This window comes from Salvelinus alpinus, chromosome 1 (genome assembly GCF_045679555.1).
Source record: "Salvelinus alpinus chromosome 1, SLU_Salpinus.1, whole genome shotgun sequence".
NCBI classification, from domain to species: Eukaryota; Metazoa; Chordata; class Actinopteri; order Salmoniformes; family Salmonidae; genus Salvelinus; species Salvelinus alpinus.
In genome coordinates this window covers 47,721,376-47,739,352 of record NC_092086.1, presented here as the reverse complement: position 1 = coordinate 47,739,352, position 17,977 = coordinate 47,721,376, and the positions used below count along the sequence as shown (strand labels likewise).

The window sequence follows — 17,977 nt, the reverse complement described above, 5'->3', positions numbered from 1 at the left end:
TATCAAAATACTTGTATCAACAAACAACCATCACCTCAGAGTACTATAGCACAGATATATTTACTGAGACACTGTGTCGTTCTGCTGCTACCTACCTACCAAACAATCTGTTATCTTTGTTCTACCATTGATAGCTGCACACGGGCTTCCACTGTAAAATAATGTAGGCTAAGTTAAAATCAAACTCTCGTATAAATCATGCATTTTAGTTATGATCAACATTGTCCATTCTTTACGACATGTAAAGATAAGTCAGGGTTCAACAGTTAAGGTTGGTTTAATTTCAAAACACTGAGTTCAAGCTCAATAAAACCACAGGTTTAACATGTACAATATTTTAGTAATTGCTTTAAAATAATAGAAAAACAAATGAGTAAATCTACAGGGAAATGTTATCAAAACAAAGCAATGAAAGACAAAAATGATATCGTATTCACATTAAAAGAAACAAACATGTTCTTCTTGCTACACATCGTAATATATGCAATGAACACTAAAAAGAATCAATGGTAAATTACTTTTTTTTTTTATGAAGCAAAAAGAGATTTCATCACAATGACAAAGAAAATGTCAACTTCACCAGCTCATTTAGCAAACATGTTTTAAAGGGATACTTGTCAATTAATGCCCTACTTCTCCAGTCAGATGAACTCGTGGATACCGTTTTTTATGTCTCTGCGTGCAGTTTGAAGGAAGTTTCTAACTAGCGTTAGCGCATTTGCTAGTAGATACCACACACTTCCACTCATTCAGCTATCGCTAGTTAGCATTAGCGCGCAGATCTACCTCATACTGGATGCAGACGGTGGTCTATTAGTTCATCTGACTCCGGGGAAGTAGATAAAGGGCTTAATAGCCCAAATCCTGAAGTATCCCTTTAAAGTCTGTACATTGGTCTAGCATTACAATATTAACAAAGATAATATGACTACTCTAAAACAGTAAAAATGCATCATTACTATAATAAATGGTCTTTCACACAGAGAATAAAAGAACAAGACATTTTCAGTTCAAAATGTAGGGCTAATTTTCCTCATTTGGTTGCTCAGGCAACCACAGTGCTGTGAACTGTACAAACAGGCCTAAGTGAGACATTTAAAAAGATCAGAGTAAAGGTAAGGTGTTGTGTTTGGTTATTGGCACAGTCTGAAGAAAGAACCACACCTCTCATATTGATTACAACGCAGAACGAAGGGGCGCCAAGAGAAGCGTCGGTAGCAACAACGTACAACAATATTTCACTGTACGTTTGAAGGGGCACCATGCTTTAGGAGTCCACAGAAAAGTAGGACGCTCTTGCTGAAAAGGTAAATGGTACAAATGAACCTGTGTCACTACAGCACTTCTTCAGCTTACCCATTGTGAAACAACTCCTGCAGTTTCATTTTCTCTCTCCAAAATAGTTCTTTATGCCAAAACACATCTTTGTGACAATGAAATGCTGGTGCATTAGGATGTCCATTTTGCAGTTCTCTTGGCTGTTGCAACATGCATAATTGTACACTAGAATACATGTATTCTACCCCTCTTTAGAAGAAAGACATACTAATTCATGTACACAGCCTCCAGACACGGGATGTAACGTGATTCAGCAGAGGAGAACGTTGCGAGGCGGTCAGAGATCTGTTGGGAGGACAGGAGACAGGCAAGCAAAAACACCGACCACTGTACACAGAGGAACACCAACACAAGATACCTGGCTAATAGAAGAGCACTGCAAATGAGACTTTAAATGAGTCTTATAATGGTGGAGGAAAAGTATTTTGTTTCGTCTCTCAGCAATCAGGAACCAGTCCTCATATCTGTCGGTTGAAAAAAAGCTTGTGCCTTACCATAGAAGTGTGAACATTTTTGTCAAGCAGATCCTCAATTGATCAAACTCCTCAATGTAATTGGAATTACAGTTCTGATAACAGCGGTCTGTGGTATTGATGAGAGGACAGTGGGTCCCACCGTTCACAGCTCCTCTTCTTTAGTGAGCTTTATCCGTCTTTTCAGTTCACATCATCCAAGAGCAGTCGCTGGAATCGAAAATAAACTCGTTTTTTTCACAGCAAAACTCTCCAGTTCAAATTCCATGTAGCTTCAGTCAATTTTCAGGAATAGTGGCATACTGTATCACTCCAATGAAAAACCTCCCTCTGGGGGGGGGACAACAGCCACAAACATGCAGGTCAGGACTAATGTAAGAGTTAAGAGGTCCCAGTCTTTTCCAGTCATTGACCTACTACTATAAGACATTAGGAAATAAGATAACTGGTCCCACTCACAGTCTGTTTGTACAGACAAATGCAATAACAAGCTGATGGCTACGTAGATAAGAAATCAGTAGTCTCTCAGCTTGTTAGACAGAAGTAATGACATGTCAATGTGATCTCGTCAGACACATGGATTGAGAGACCGGATAATACAACTGATGTTAATGCCCTTTCCTCAACCAGGTGTTCTACTGGTCGTGTTGCAAGTCCTCCAGATAACAGGATTAAATGAGGAACTGAGATGTTTCACTATTATGAAGAACACTCACACGGAATGCTTGAGAAACACTGGTCTTTGTCTTTCAGACATATCATTGCCATAGTATTGTTGAGGTACATCCAACCTTTGGAGGAACCGTGCCTGGATCCCAACTTGCTATGACAGAGGCCTAGTTCTGTAAAAGGGTGAGAGGGAACAGCAGTTTCTAGGCCTTGCCACAGCTCTCTGTGTAAGGCATTGCTCAACATCTCCTCCAGCAATGAGAGAGTACAGTACGTAGCAACATATTGAACAAAATCACTATCAATAGTTATCAGTGCTTGCCTAGATCTTCCCAAAACTGTCTCAGTCCAAAGCAATGGCAGTTTAGTTTCATTATCTAGTCATGTGCTCTCTCCTTCACAGCACCATAACTACTGGTTTTTGCAGTGGTGAACACGGAGACCATTTGATGGTGGATATCTCCTTCAAACAATATCAAATACAGGGAGACCCCAAAAGTGGCAGACAAATAAGACCAACAGATGTTGTTTGAGCAACATATCCTCACATAAGACATTATCACTCCGTTCAAGATGATATTTGGTGGACTGAGCAGACAGAGGAGTGGAAAAGGAGCAGAGATCGTTCATGAAGAGCTGGAGGCCAGTTGCCTCATTAGTCTGTATTGTCCCTGGGCCACGAGGATGGCCCAGCACTGAGGCGAGGCGGTGGTAGGGGGTAGCAGGGGAACAAGGGCCACCACTCAGTCAGTCCACTAGCAGCCCATGAAGCAGATGACAGAGATCACACGATGCTGGCTAGCTGCTCTGCTGTGGCCCAGCCCAGACTCGCCATCTGGAAACATCATGAACGGGCCTATGGAAAACATTGTAATGACGACAGAACTATTTACATGATGCGTCTGCCTTGCGCGTTCCTTTCTTAGCTCTACCATCAAGCACACTTCAAAAGACATATTTGGCTCAGATGTTTGAAGTTGTTGCTGGGGGAAGAGGGCGAGTAAGAGCGAAGGGGAAAGGAGATTGAGACTGTAGCCTGGTTGAGGATGGAGATGATGTCACAGAGATGTTGAGGGGTATTGGAGAAGAGGTTCCAGAGGCTAGGTGGTTCCACACGGGTGTGTCTGTTGGTGGGTCACGCCCCCGGTGTTGTCTAGAGCTGTGCCGCTGGGTGATGTGGTGGGCGGTGTGGAGTGTGCTGTCGTGAGTGGTGTGCAGAGTCGTGTTCTTGGTGCTGTGATGGGTGCTGTGGAGGTACGGGGGTGGAGGTACTGGGACCCGGGCCGCTGTTGGCCAGGTACTTGGCCCTCATGCTGGAGGTGTACTGTTGAGAGAAAGAGAAAAGTAGGCGTAACAAAACAGCATGGGATGACCCGTGTATTCACAGATAAAACATTTTCATCCAATAAAGAACTGTAAAAAAATGGAAAAGTCATGAAAGGACCTCTGGAAAACATTGTAATGAAGACAGAGGTCTTTACATTGTAATGAAGACAGAGGTCTTTACATTGTAATGAAGACAGAGGTCTTTACATTGTAATGAAGACAGAGGTCTTTACATTGTAATGAAGACAGAGGTCTTTACATTGTAATGAAGACAGAGGTCTTTACATTGTAATGAAGACAGAGGTCTTTACATTGTAATGAAGACAGAGATCTTTACATTGTAATGAAGACAGAGGTCTTTACATTGTAATGAAGACAGAAGTCTTTACATTGTAATGAAGACAGAAGTCTTTACATTGTAATGAAGACAGAGGTCTTTACATTGTAATGAAGACAGAGGTCTTTACATTGTAATGAAGACAGAGGTCTTTACATTGTAATGAAGACAGAAGTCTTTACATTGAAGACAGAGGTCTTTACATTGTAATGAAGACAGAGGTCTTTACATTGTAATGAAGACAGAAGTCTTTACATTGTAATGAAGACAGAAGTCTTTACATTGTAATGAAGACAGAAGTCTTTACATTGTAATGAAGACAGAAGTCTTTACATTGTAATGAAGACAGAGGTCTTTACATTGTAATGAAGACAGAGGTCTTTACATTGTAATGAAGACAGAGGTCTTTACATTGTAATGAAGACAGAGGTCTTTACATTGTAATGAAGACAGAGGTCTTTACATTGTAATGAAGACAGAAGTCTTTACATTGTAATGAAGACAGAGGTCTTTACATTGTAATGAAGACAGAGGTCTTTACATTGTAATGAAGACAGAGGTCTTTACATTGTAATGAAGACAGAGGTCTTTACATTGTAATGAAGACAGAGGTCTTTACATTGTAATGAAGACAGAAGTCTTTACACGTTGCCTCTGCCTTAGTGGTGTATATTAGATATTTTCTATGTTTGAAAGTACAGGTCTTTGCCCTGACATCAAAAAAGCAATACTAACGTAACAAGCTGAGAACAACAGGTCACCTTAACAAATCAATAGAGAGGGTTTGGTTTTGAGGGCTGGAGAATGAACAAGCTCCACACATTACAGATGACAACTACAACAGAGAAAACATTCAGGGTCCCCCATTCTGACGCTGCAAAACAAATGCACCACTCGTGTCAAAAAAGAAACCATTCATTTTAAATGCGTAACTGAGCAGAGTCCATGCGGGATACAGCACCGGGGGTTTGCATTGTGGGAATGTCACCCGGGGAGTCATTTGGACAGCCTATTGTGGACACCTAGGATCTGCAGTATGTTCACAATATCTCAGAGTACCCTACCCTCAGATTTGGCTCTGAACGGTCTGTGTGTGAGATCAGAAATGTAACTGCCTGGTGCATAAAATCAAGCTTCAGTCTGCATTTTGGTTGGAAATGGCAAAAATGAACTGCATGCTCATCAGGCTGTGATGTAAACCTGAAATATAGATACATTTGTCCCTTAACTGCCTTACCTGTAAACCATTTGGAATTATACCACAGAGATAGCCTGTAGTGAAGCCTATATTATCTGCAGTATCTACCTATAGTATCTACAGTATCTATCTGCAGAATCTACAGTATCTACCTATAGAATCTTCAGTATCTATCTATAGTATCTATCTGCAGAATCTACAGTATCTACCTATAGAATCTTCAGTATCTATCTATAGTATCTACAGTATCTACCCATAGAATCTTCAGTATCTATCTATAGTATCTACAATATCTACCTATAGAATCTTCAGTATCTATCTATAGTATCTACAGTATCTACCTATAGAATCTTCAGTATCTATCTATAGTATTTACAGTATCTACCTATAGAATCTTCAGTATCTATCTATAGTATTTACAGTATCTATCTCCAGTATCTACTTATAGTAACTACAGTATCTATCTCCAGTATCTACTTATAGTAACTACAGTATCTACTTATAGTAACTACTTGCAGTATCTGCCCGCAGTATCTATCTATAGCATCTATCTATAGTATCTGTGGTTGAAAAACTAATTTTATTGACTCCAACCTAAGTGTATGTAAACTCACGACTTCAACTGTAGATACGGTAGATAGATACGGTAGATACGATAGATAGATACAAATCTACCGTATCTATTGTATCCATCTATCTACCGATCGTATCTATCTACTGTATCCATCTATCGTATCTACCGTATCTATCTATCTATCTACCGATCGTATCCATTGTATCTACCATATCAACAATATATATCCATCCATCCATTTATCCAGTGTGTATATAGTATGTTTCTACATGAGAAAGTAAGGGCTTATCATACTGTACTTCGAGATAATAAACCACACTAGAATTGGGTTGTCACATCTGTGTACATTACAATGTATTTACTGCAAAGGAAGAAGCAGACACAAAACCAGGTGCACTTGCAGTACATACTCTGTGAAAGGATGTGACAGGTTTACAGAACTAACAGGACTTATTCCACTTGCCTATAGCTCCTATATAATATACATGCCATTTAGCTTTTATCCAAAGTGACTTGCAGTCATGCGTGCACCCAGGATCATCAGCGTTGCCAGCGCCATGCTCGGCCAACTGGATATAACCAGACGTTATATCCTGCACACGGTTGTACTGAAAAGTGGCCTTGTCAGATCAACGTGACTTTCAATGGGAGTCTCTTAGATTTGGAGGTAAAGTGAAGTGGAGATCATCCCACTCCACACTCAGGAGCCATTCTACCCTTTATAGTGTACATCTATGAGCTCTGAAGGCCAGGAGAGAGACAGAGGCATAGGTGGAACAACCTGACAATAGCAGAAAGATGTTCTGGCTCACAGAAGAACTCAAGACTTCCAGAATGAACCAGTACAAGTCCTGGACCAGGGGAATCTCCTGGCAACAAACTGGATCAAGTTGTTCTCTTCTACAGTAATTAACTGGTTCATTTTTCAAAACCGTCAAAATCCCTAAAGAAGTCCACCCAGATGTCATTCACAGTGTCCACTCCGTTCCAGACCCTCCCTGGTTCAGGTGGAAAGGGGAATGCAACAGTCTGAAGGGCTCGGCAGACCGCAACGCAGTTACGGGAATGTCCTTTTTTGTTGGATGTAGGCTTAAAGGTTGATGAAAGAAAGGCCATGATGGGCCTGAAGGCAGGACAAGAACGTGACGTGTACCACCTAACACAGCTGCAGTGCTGGGGGATAGGAAGGCATGCAGCCCAAGGACACAGTCAGGGAACACGCGTTAGGTGAGGGGTCACACTAGCAAGACACAGGAGGGCAGTGGGGTGGCAGGTAACTCTGGTTACGGCGTGGGTGGTTGGGGTGGGGTGTTGGGGGGGTAGACTTGGTTTGGGGGTAACACAGGCCAGTAAGTGAAGGTGGGGGGGAGGGGCATTGTCTGTACCTGTTAGCATAGCGGAGGAGGTTACCAAAACGATCTCTCACTCGCCGAGGGTTTTAACTGCCAGCTGTTGCGGCTGTAACTGTCCATGCCGGCAGTCAAATACAACTGTGTGGGTTGGCAGGAAAGAAAACAACAGCGACAAGACAGTATAGAGATGATACACAGCGCAGAGTCTAGGCCCAAGCAGACACACTGACACCAAGGAGGGGCTCAGCCTCCAGGACAAGAGGACAACCAGCCAGGGACGACCAGGGACCACTGACAGAGGGATCCAGGATGACTTACAACACACAACCTATGGAGACTGGTAGCTAGGATCGTCATGTTGACTCTAGCGCTTACTGTGAGCCAAACTCACTTGAATATGTCAAAATAAGAGGCAAAAACCACTGACTGCACTGAGACATCATTTCCAAAGCCAGGCCCCGTTGGCAGACTGTTAACTTTAAAACAAGATCTCATCGGAAATATCTTTCATTATCATCATCGTGTCCTACACAACGGCTGCCAAAAGACCCAGTCAGTGGAGGTGTTCTGTCCATCAGTGTATAACGTAGACATTGGGACACTTACCGAGGGAGGAGGGGACTCTCTCTCTATCAGTGGGGTGTTCTCACACCGCGGGTTCTGGAAGGCATTGGCATTCTGGGTCCTGTGTAACAGAGCAAACACACACTCCAAGGTTAAACACGGGCGGTGATGGAACTGCAGCTGCAGAACCTGCGCACGCACACACGCACAGAAACAGGTGCACAAACACGTACATGACTTATTGACCCTCAATATATATTTTCCATGCCACAGAAGCACGTACAATCACATATACAAACAGTTCATGATACCATTTAAACCCTTACAGGCACCACAGACACAGAACCCCACAGTACATCCCAGGCTGTACGGTGCTGTACAATCCACCAAAACCAGAAGTACCAACAAATCCCCTCCCCCAGCCCCCATCCTAAGAGGTCCATTCATAAGGCTGTTGGCCTTGGGTTTCAAAGGGCCACAGCTGGAGAGCAACAGCTGCATCGCTCGTGGCCGCCAGAATGTGACCCTCTATGGGAGAGCAGAGCACCGCTCCTCTCTTTCTCAGCGGTGCCCTAAACGTGGAGGCTATGCTAGTACAGCCCTGGGTCACATGGTATCTCACATTCCTCAATCCTCACCACCACAGCCTGCTTTGAACCTGTCAACACTGAGAAAGTGGAGGGGAAGTGCACCCACTGTTCCCCAGTGATTCTGTTTGAGACGAGTGTTCCACGGGACTGGTGTTACTGTACTCACATGTACTCTGTGACGGGGGCGTTGCTGACGGTGTGTGCTGCAGCAGGGATGCTGGTCTCGCTGCCGTAGCTGCTGCCACAGCTGTACAGGCTGGGCATGTGGACGCGGTACAGGTTGTCGTGGTTCTGCAGTCTGCCTCCGTGGGCCACGGACTCCTCCTCGCTGTCCGCCTCGTTCCTATAGAGACAGAGAGAGAGACACTGCTGAGTCACACATCCACCAGGACACATACTACCAGGGTTGGAGTCAATTCTGATTCAATTCAGGAAGAAAACAGAAATTCCATATTCGACTTCCACATTTTCTCATAGAACATCATTGAGGAAAAGGCAACAGAAAACATGTCATACCCTAAGAAGGATGCAGCGCCCCCTGCTTGGACCAAATGAGATACTACATGTGACTAACACATTTCAGTTAATTACTATAGCTCCTGCCTTGGGCAAATCAGTGTAATTTTGTAAATGTCGGATCTCTATAGAAAGATGCGTCATTCAAAATCGGGCCCAGCGCTATCTGAGATATTGCATGTGACGAACGTACAAACGGACAAGGACAGATCCACAGTCCCATTCTCAATTTCATCATGGGGGGCAAAAATTGGAATGACAGTTATTTCCAAATTGAAATGGAATTGACTACAACCCTGCAGAGTGACAAACTGCCACAAGAGGGAGCCCCTCTCCCACTGATGGGGAGAGCAGCAGCAGCACAAAAACAGGCACATTCACAGTCACGTTTTGCATTCATCCACGGCCACGTTTCTATTCAATTCACTGCCCAAGTAGAGATGAAAGATGTGTCCCTTTGAAAAAGGGAAAGCAGCAAATCCCCACTGAGCTTAAGGAATAAAACCACGCTCCAGTAAGATAAACATGTATTCAGTTTCCACACGAATATTACAGATTGATCTGCTACAATACGGATTGGTTAACTTTGCCATTTCTGTTCAAACATGAGCTGTGATCGTGACTACCGCAAGGGCACCACTGAAAGCCCACATTAGTTTATTTTTTGAAAATGTGACAGACATTTCCCCCTGTAGCACAATGGTCAAGGTATAAAACAGAGACAACAAAAGAAGACAAAAATAGCCCTTGCGGCGCTGCAGTGAATAGCGCTGATGATGATGACATGGTGGAGCTTGTCTCCCTCTAGTGTTCAACCTGCCACCCACAGCGTTCTCCTCCACACAGCGAATTAATGACATCATCCCATTCAGGGCAGCACGCATTCACCCATACAGAACATTACGAAGACAGAGTGTGTAGTGAGGGGGGGGGGGCGTAACTAATTTCCAACATTGCCGTGTTCATATATAAAACATATCAATGGAATGGCTTATGGCCCTAAAAGCAGTAAAGCTTAATGGCGGGTTATTAAGAACTACATGCGTCATTACAACAACGAGCTATTACTCAAACAACTGTATGTCATTTAGAAGATGCATTCCTATACAAAACCCTTTGCTGTATAACAGGAACAGCGGGCTGAGCTCAAACTGCAGGACATAACATATCCACCAGTCTCCTCAGAACTCTGCTAATTACATAGTGGAGTTAAACTGGAGGCGTGGCCTGCGACAGCTAACTCATCTCTCTTACAAGGCATTATGATGAATCCTCTCCATCTGCTGCTGATAGGGTCACCCAGCGGAGGGAAATCAGATGGATTTCATAAAGTACAACGTCAACCTCCAAAATTACACCACTCCATGCAATGGTTGCAATAGATTTAGGCAAAGCTTTGCACGATTAGGGAGAGGGGGATAACAGGAAGTGATATATTTGGGGTAGCAGCTGGGCCCTCCTGGCCAGGTCCCATGGAACACGCTGCCAGTGTTCTACACACTAGCAACGGAAGACTTAAAGCAGCTAACACATTTAGTCAGGGGTTTAGAAACTCTTCAGGAAAATAACTATTAAATTCTATAATAGTATTGTCTCTGACTGTCTACAGGCAAATCATTATCATTTGAGTCATTTCCGTATAATGTAGAAATGGGACTCCGAGGCTACAGTCCGCGGTTCAGGCAAAAGCTCTATTAACTAATGTATGAGTTCTATAGGAAGCAATTCTAAATGGTTTCTCAAACCCCGAAATACCTAAAACATCATTTATTTTCTGAACCATTTTGCTCATAGACATGGAGCACTAACATAGAAACAGAAATAGCATTGAGGTCCAATTGGACTGTATGTGGTACTGGAGGATAGTGGTGTGTACAAGAGAAGGGTTCTGACCTCTTGTTGTTCCAGGTGTGAGGTAGGCTGCAGACGATGGAGCTGAACATGAGAGCCGTGACGAAGGAGAAGAACACCAGGTAGATCAGGCCCTCCAGTCCATCATAACACAACCCTGTTATACCCTGGACATAGTCCTGGAACACAACACAGCAACAGACAAGTCATTTAGACCATCATTTATGGGCACAGTATGCACAGGGTGGTACAGTGCATCAGTCTCTTCAATTATGTGATGGTGCATGACATTAGATCACTAGTAGATGTCATCCATCTATCTATCCATCTATCCATCCATCCATCCATCCATCCATCCATCCATCCATCCATCCATCCATCCATCCATCCATCCATCCATCCATGTACAGTAGGCCTGTATGACAGGACATTGATGCAATTGTGCATGAGCAAATGTGAAGTTTTGCCATGTCTGGATACAATACCACTAACATGGTAACAGATCTGTCTGCTCATAGTATACTCCACTGTCTAGTAGGGCGATACTTCGGTGCCAATACGACATGTATCGCGATTCTCACAATTGTAATATGTACTGCCATTCGATACTGTGACTTTATTGCGAGTCGATCATTCAAAAATACTGCTGCTGCAGAGGGACAAGACAGAGCCATGAGAAAATGAGATTTGATCAGTCGCGGAAATAAAAGTGCTGAAAACAAATGGGCTTCCTATTTAAAGCTATGAAGCACAAATAGTGGAGTTTTGGTGCAGGTACAGACAACTAGCGCACAGATAATATTGCGATATTGTCAAAACTATGCGATGTCTCTTCAAAATAATACCCCGATATGTACCTGCATGGATCTTTCCTCCCATCACTACCGTCTGGTTCGTTGTCATGTCATATACATGTATCTATGACAACTAGTGCACAGGCTAGAGATTCACATCACGTCACAGAAATACAACTAACCTACCAAACGGATGCTACATTTTGCCTGTCTGCTACACAGGGTTACTGTACCCAGCGCCCTATCTGACACACATGCTACACAAGCTGGGGGAGGGAGGTTAGACATGACTATTTAATGATACATCGCGTGGAGGAGTGAAAGCAGGCCAAGACGGTGCTTTTCCAGCGCCTTGCTTCAGAGCCAAGCAAATTACAGCCATTATCGAGAGGAAGTAACTCGACAACATGTGCAATACCCGCGAGCGCTATTCAACATGACAAAAGCAGAGTAAGTTGGGAATAATATTGTCCAGCTTTTAAAGAAAACATTTCATGACGGCCGCTTCTGCTTCCTGCATTTGCACTGAGAGACGTCTTGGTTGTTCCCTCTAGGTACAGCATGTTTACATGTGATGTAGTGACAGGCGCGTTGCACCATCCTCCTGGGTCATGCTCAGCACAATGTTCAGAAAGAAATATACGATGCAGAACAAAAATCCCTCTCTGTAGAAGAACAAACCACGTCAGCTCTATTCACGTCATGACATTTCTGAAAGTGGCCCTGGTTTAGGCTGAATGTGAGCTCCTGGGCTACTACTTGATTGGCTCAGGTTCTCCTGCCCTCCGCTGTGAGGGCTGTGAGTGGTGGGGATGAGAGTGGACGTGACAGTAGGAACAGTGAGACCCAGGCAGGGTTCTGACAGTGTGACAGTGGGCACCGGCCACATAGGGGTTAACAGGGGAGGACAGGGAGAGCAGTCAGGTAGGGCTGCTACTACAGATCAGAGAGATATGCAGCTCAGCCCAGGGCGGCGGATGCACTGCAGGCAGAGAGGAGCAGGTCCGAATACAGGGTTGAACCAAGAGCAGTGGAGCAGAGTTGAGCTCAGCTAAGAAGAGCACAGACGCACGTGCACAGGAGTGTGAACCGTGAACGTGGTCCTCTCCATCACACAGGCAACGACTCACCGGACCGTTTAGACACAGCTTGCGCACACATCTGCAAACATCATCGGACTGGACATGCACTGAACGTACCGTACATGCTAACAACCACATCCCAGAGAGGGATATGTACACATGTAGACCGTGACCACGCAACACAGAGACCATACGACATCCCCTGTGGAGTAAGGATGGTTAGCCATGGTCCCCCTGGTGTCCCAGGCAGGAAGGCAGCTCACCATGTGCAGGCTTCGGCAGTCCACCAGGGCAGTGAGCTGATGCAGGCCGATCTCTGTGGTGTTCAGCACCCCCTGGATCTGTTCTAGATTCCCCTGCAAGACACACAAAAACACACAAACACTTTAAAAACAGGGCCAGGTCTACATTTAACACAGCAAATTAGGCCAGACCACTGTCTCAGTGAGCGTGTGTGTGTGTGTGTGTGTGTGTGTGTGTGTGTGTGTGTGTGTGTGTGTGTGTGTATGAGAGAGATACTGGCAGTACTTAATTTTGGTGTCCTACTTAAAATAGTAAAGAAGGTTGGTATGACGTCAACAAAAGTAGAAAAAACTCCCAAACCAGAACAGAGTCAGCAACCCTGACGCCTCGTGCAGACAGACTCCAGGATTTAATGGTGCGCACCACATTCCATTGAAATGAAGGTACTCCCTCCGAAACCTCAAACTTAGGCTATAACGCCGTCTGCCTGCACGAGGTGTAATAACAAACCACGTCCGGATTCTCCTATGGGCTGTAACGGCCGGCAGAGAACAGCGTCTGTCCAGAGGTCTATTTTAAATGACTAAATGGGACACGAGGGCTGATGAGTGTTGATGGAGTTCTACATCTCTGGTAGCCCAACAGAACGTGAAATGTTCCCATGAACTCAGCATTTTCTCTCTTCACTGTGCCACTGAAGTGTGCTCTGTGCACACAGTGGAAAGATCAGCACTGGACAATACAACACAGGGCTGTACAGAGGAGGCCAGTGAAAGTAACAGGAGCATAACGCAAAGGTGACGTGCCAGCAGACTTTTGTGGCCAGGTGCACTCGTCTCCTCTCTCTCTCTCTCTCTCTCTGCCTCTTGGTCCTTTGGTTCCATTCAGTGGACTGTTCAACCCTTAGAATTGCTACAATAGTACAGCCGGTGTATCCAGACCAGGGGGAAGGCAGGGTGTGTTTAGTATCAGTACACTGGCAGGTGGCGTTCACAGCAGGAAGTAAAGTGATGGATCTCAGGAGTCAGGACGCACACCTTAGTTTGGGGATACTCTCTGGTGGCCGAGCGGAGCAGCTCAGACACGTCGTCCTGCATCTCCACTAAGGCCTTGTGGCTCCCGGACAACTTCTACAACACAAGAGGGGAAACACAACCGCCTGTATCAGACATGGCATTGAGTACGGCGCTACTTGTTCAATGTCTTGGTGAGAAACCTGACCCGAACACAGAATAGATTTATTAAAAAACCCTGCTAGCGAACTCTAGTCCTTTCTGACGGTCAAATATGTCCCTCTACACTAAACCCAATGTCGCCACATTGACACCTTGTACCTGTGACATATATTATATATCAACCCTTTTTCTTAACAGATGGAGCTGTGATAGCTAGCCTGGGCTTGTGCTGCACTGAGAAGAGGGAAAGAATACTACCGTCCATTAAAAGCAAGTCACGGATAGGGTCTTATGGTAGGGTCTTCAAATCACATTAATATTTGACACTGGTAATGGCCTTAGCGGCCATTTCGCAGGTCTACATTTACACCTCCGGGAAAAGCTGACATTTGGCCTAATAGATGAAAGGCACAGGGAGTGTGTGCACTCTGTTCTGTCTCTCCCAGCAAGACCACTCCTCTCTAGGTGGACCGGTACAGAGTGTACGTCATAATATGCTTTTTTGTGACCCCTTTTTGAACAAAAAGCTTTTCTGGGAGATATGTTTGTCAGTAAACATCTCCTGTACATCAATGTTTTGCGACACTTTAATTAGTCGATTAAAAGCTACAAAGTCTAAGTGAAAAGACGATATTTTCCCTCTGAAGTAGCGGTTGTTGACTAGTCTTACTCCTCTTACTAAGACTCAGTTTCTGCCAGAACATGTTCTAATGACATCACTTCCACCAACTTCACCCGCTGGGTTAAAGCTGCTGTTTTTAAGGCCGAGGCGTCGGTGTGAAATGTTAATCTGAGACGGCAGTCTATAAAGGCTGCATATGATCATCGTCGCCCTTCCTTTCGTCCAATGGGATCGTTTCATTCACACGCAGAGGTCATTCGGAGGTCATAGATGAGAGAGAAGATATGTGCATACATTATACAGTATGCAAGGTAGCGAGACGCATTAGCTAGATGAGTCATCTCACTGTTCAGCCTCAGTAGATCAGATAAATTATAACCCGCATCAAAGTTACATGCTAGCCTGATTCACGCATATACTGTACACTGAAAAAGATATGAATACTAAACATGCTATAAAACCAACACATCCCTGCGAGGCCTATATCAAAGCGCTTTGCTAAAATATGATGGACAGTAAAAAGTCTGTTTGAAGTAGCCTACCTGTTGGAATGGGTTGGTTTGGCCCACACTGCATGTCATGTAGTACTGCAAAATGTCTGTGGAAAAACACACACAACAGGCTTGGATCAGATGATGTGAGCAGTACCGCAGACAACCTCAGTCTAGTTAGTTATAGTAGTACAGTGACACGACTATAAGGTGAATTGCATTACCACATTCTCACAGAGGACATCATGTTTTCTCCAACCATTTCCCCTGTGAAAGCAGGTCCTTTAGAAGCTGCAGTATGTGGGAGCTCTCATTCACCACCATGGTGACTTACTGGATGGTATTTCTATTCCCTGACCTTGACATCCCATAGCATTTATATGCCACTGCCTGAAGCAGTGCCCAGCCTACTGAATGTCAACTGGAAACTCCATAACCTACAGTGATATGGTATCATCTCAGGTCAGCTTCCCCAGAGACAGACAGAGACAGACAGATACGGTTATTTTTGGGGTTGCTTTTCTGAAGAGGGTGAATAATGATCTTTGGGAGGGCCTGCAGAGTAATTAATGGCTGCCGATTAGCTGGGGGCTTGTGAGGAGAGGAGACCGGGGGCTTGTCAGGAGAGGAGACCGGGGGCTTGTGAGGAGAGGAGACCGGGGGCTTGTGAGGAGAGGAGACCGGGGGCTTGTGAGGAGAGGAGACCGGGGGCTTGTGAGGAGAGGAGACCGGGGGCTTGTGAGGAGAGGAGACCGGGGGCTTGTGAGGAGAGGAGACCGGGGGCTTGTGAGGAGAAGAGACCGGGGGCTTGTGAGGAGAAGAGACCGGGGGCTTGTGAGGAGAGGAGACCGGGGGCTTGTGAGGAGAGGAGACCGGGGGCTTGTGAGGAGAGGAGACCGGGGGCTTGTGAGGAGAGGAGACAGGGGGCTTGTGAGGAGAGGAGACCGGGGGCTTGTGAGGAGAGGAGACCGGGGGCTTGTGAGGAGAGGAGACCGGGGGCTTGTGAGGAGAGGAGACCGGGGGCTTGTGAGGAGAGGAGACCGGGGGCTTGTGAGGAGAGGAGACCGGGGGCTTGTGAGGAGAGGAGACCGGGGGCTTGTGAGGAGAGGAGACCGGGGGCTTGTGAGGAGAGGAGACCGGGGGCTTGTGAGGAGAGGAGACCGGGGGCTTGTGAGGAGAGGAGACCGGGGGCTTGTGAGGAGAGGAGACCGGGGGCTTGTGAGGAGAGGAGACCGGGGGCTTGTGAGGAGAGGAGACTCGGGGCTTGTGAGGAGAGGAGACTGGGGTTGTGTCTCTAACTGGCACCCTACCCTACACCCTGGTCAATAGTAGTGCGCTATATAGGGAATAGGGTGCCATTTGGGACAGAACCTAGGTCGATGGGGACAGTTCGGAGCTCCGTAAACATCGCTAATGGGTTAGCTAGCAGCACGGTCAGGCACACTGTGCCAGTAGGATTAACAGTATCCTGCTTTAGGGAACTCAATCTGGGACAGTGTGAGAAGGAGACATTTATTCTCACCCACACATTCAGGCAATTTAATAAATAATGATATTTGGGAGTTCGTGACTCAAACATAGCACAGCATGGCACAGGTTTGAATCAGAGTGGCTCTCCTTCTGGTCCACAGTATGAATCATAGAGAATATCACCAGCACCACCAACATAACACATCCTAGTTCTGATGTCACATTGGTCTGTGACGTTCACTGATTACCACACAGTCAAATGTGTTCCGGATATACCGCACCCACACACACACAGCGTGGTAGAGAGAAGAGCAAGTCTGCTCTGGTTATGGATGGGCCAGTTCACATCTGCCGTAGCTCCTCTAAACTGAGCTCCCTCCCTGTGAGTCTCATAAACAGTGTAATTATGGCACTGACAAGGGAAATGAACTGCTCATTCAATTATATACTTGGATGGCCATATACAACAGGCTGAACAGAAGACCTCTCATTTACGGCTTGTAATAGTGTTTAAAGCAGCCAGTCAGAGACGACTTATCTTTGTGGGAGCTGCAATAACTCGGTTCAGGATTTTACTACCACAATGGCAGAGTGATGTAAAAGAGAAACAATGGCCGAAACATTAAGCAGAAAGCGGGAGAATAGAACGGTCTTTCTGTTGGGGCTAGGACAGGGCAGTAAAGATGGACATATTACAGCCAGCGAGGAACAACAGATAAGATGAAGAATGGAACCAGAGCTGTTGAAATGATTCCCAGAGAGACCTCAGTGCTGCAGAGTTAGGTATAGCCTGTAGCGTTCGTTTACCAGGGCAAAATAAACAGGAAATCGTGTGCAGCAATAAAACCAACGGCTTGTCCAGGGCGGCCACTTTCTTTTCAAAGGCTGCCTTTTGCAGATTGAGAACAACAACCTTAGGGGTGGAAGGCAAGGTCATTCTTAGGGGTCACAAACATGTACTGGACACCATGTTGAAGAGAGAGAGACGCTCTCAGAGTAATATCACCAATAGCGTACCAATTTAAAATCAAGTCTTGCAATGCCACATAAATGTTCAGCTCGCTTCTAAGTCTAAACCACCTTACATTCTTTTGAAATAATTTCCATTGCTGCTTTTAAACACACAGGCATGTTAACACGCAGGGAAAACAGAATACAGTAACACCCCTGAATGCCCGAGTCCAGCCTCAAGGCAGTGGGTGAAGATACTGTACTGAACAGAGATGAGATGATGCACATACAGTGGAAGTCGGAAGTTTACATACACCTTAGCCAAATACATTTAAACTCAGTTTTACACAATTCCTGACAT

At 45.2% G+C, this 17,977-nt stretch overlaps 1 protein-coding gene across 2 annotated transcripts in view; it reads right to left on the bottom strand.

The window, feature by feature from the left end:
• Nucleotides 1–258: 258 nt before the first annotated feature.
• The window catches only part of LOC139578336 (protein tweety homolog 3-like), a 60,654-nt gene continuing 42,935 nt past the window's right edge, over nucleotides 259–17,977 (bottom strand). For both annotated transcript variants that reach the window (XM_071405798.1, XM_071405789.1), the window contains 7 exons: nucleotides 15,247–15,302; nucleotides 13,945–14,037; nucleotides 12,928–13,020; nucleotides 10,831–10,967; nucleotides 8,588–8,764; nucleotides 7,874–7,952; nucleotides 259–3,804 (listed from right to left, as the gene is read on the bottom strand). In XM_071405798.1, coding sequence (XP_071261899.1) covers nucleotides 3,634–3,804; nucleotides 7,874–7,952; nucleotides 8,588–8,764; nucleotides 10,831–10,967; nucleotides 12,928–13,020; nucleotides 13,945–14,037; nucleotides 15,247–15,302 — 806 coding nt within the window. In that variant the 3' untranslated portion in view covers nucleotides 259–3,633. The remainder of the gene's footprint in view (nucleotides 3,805–7,873; nucleotides 7,953–8,587; nucleotides 8,765–10,830; nucleotides 10,968–12,927; nucleotides 13,021–13,944; nucleotides 14,038–15,246; nucleotides 15,303–17,977) is intronic.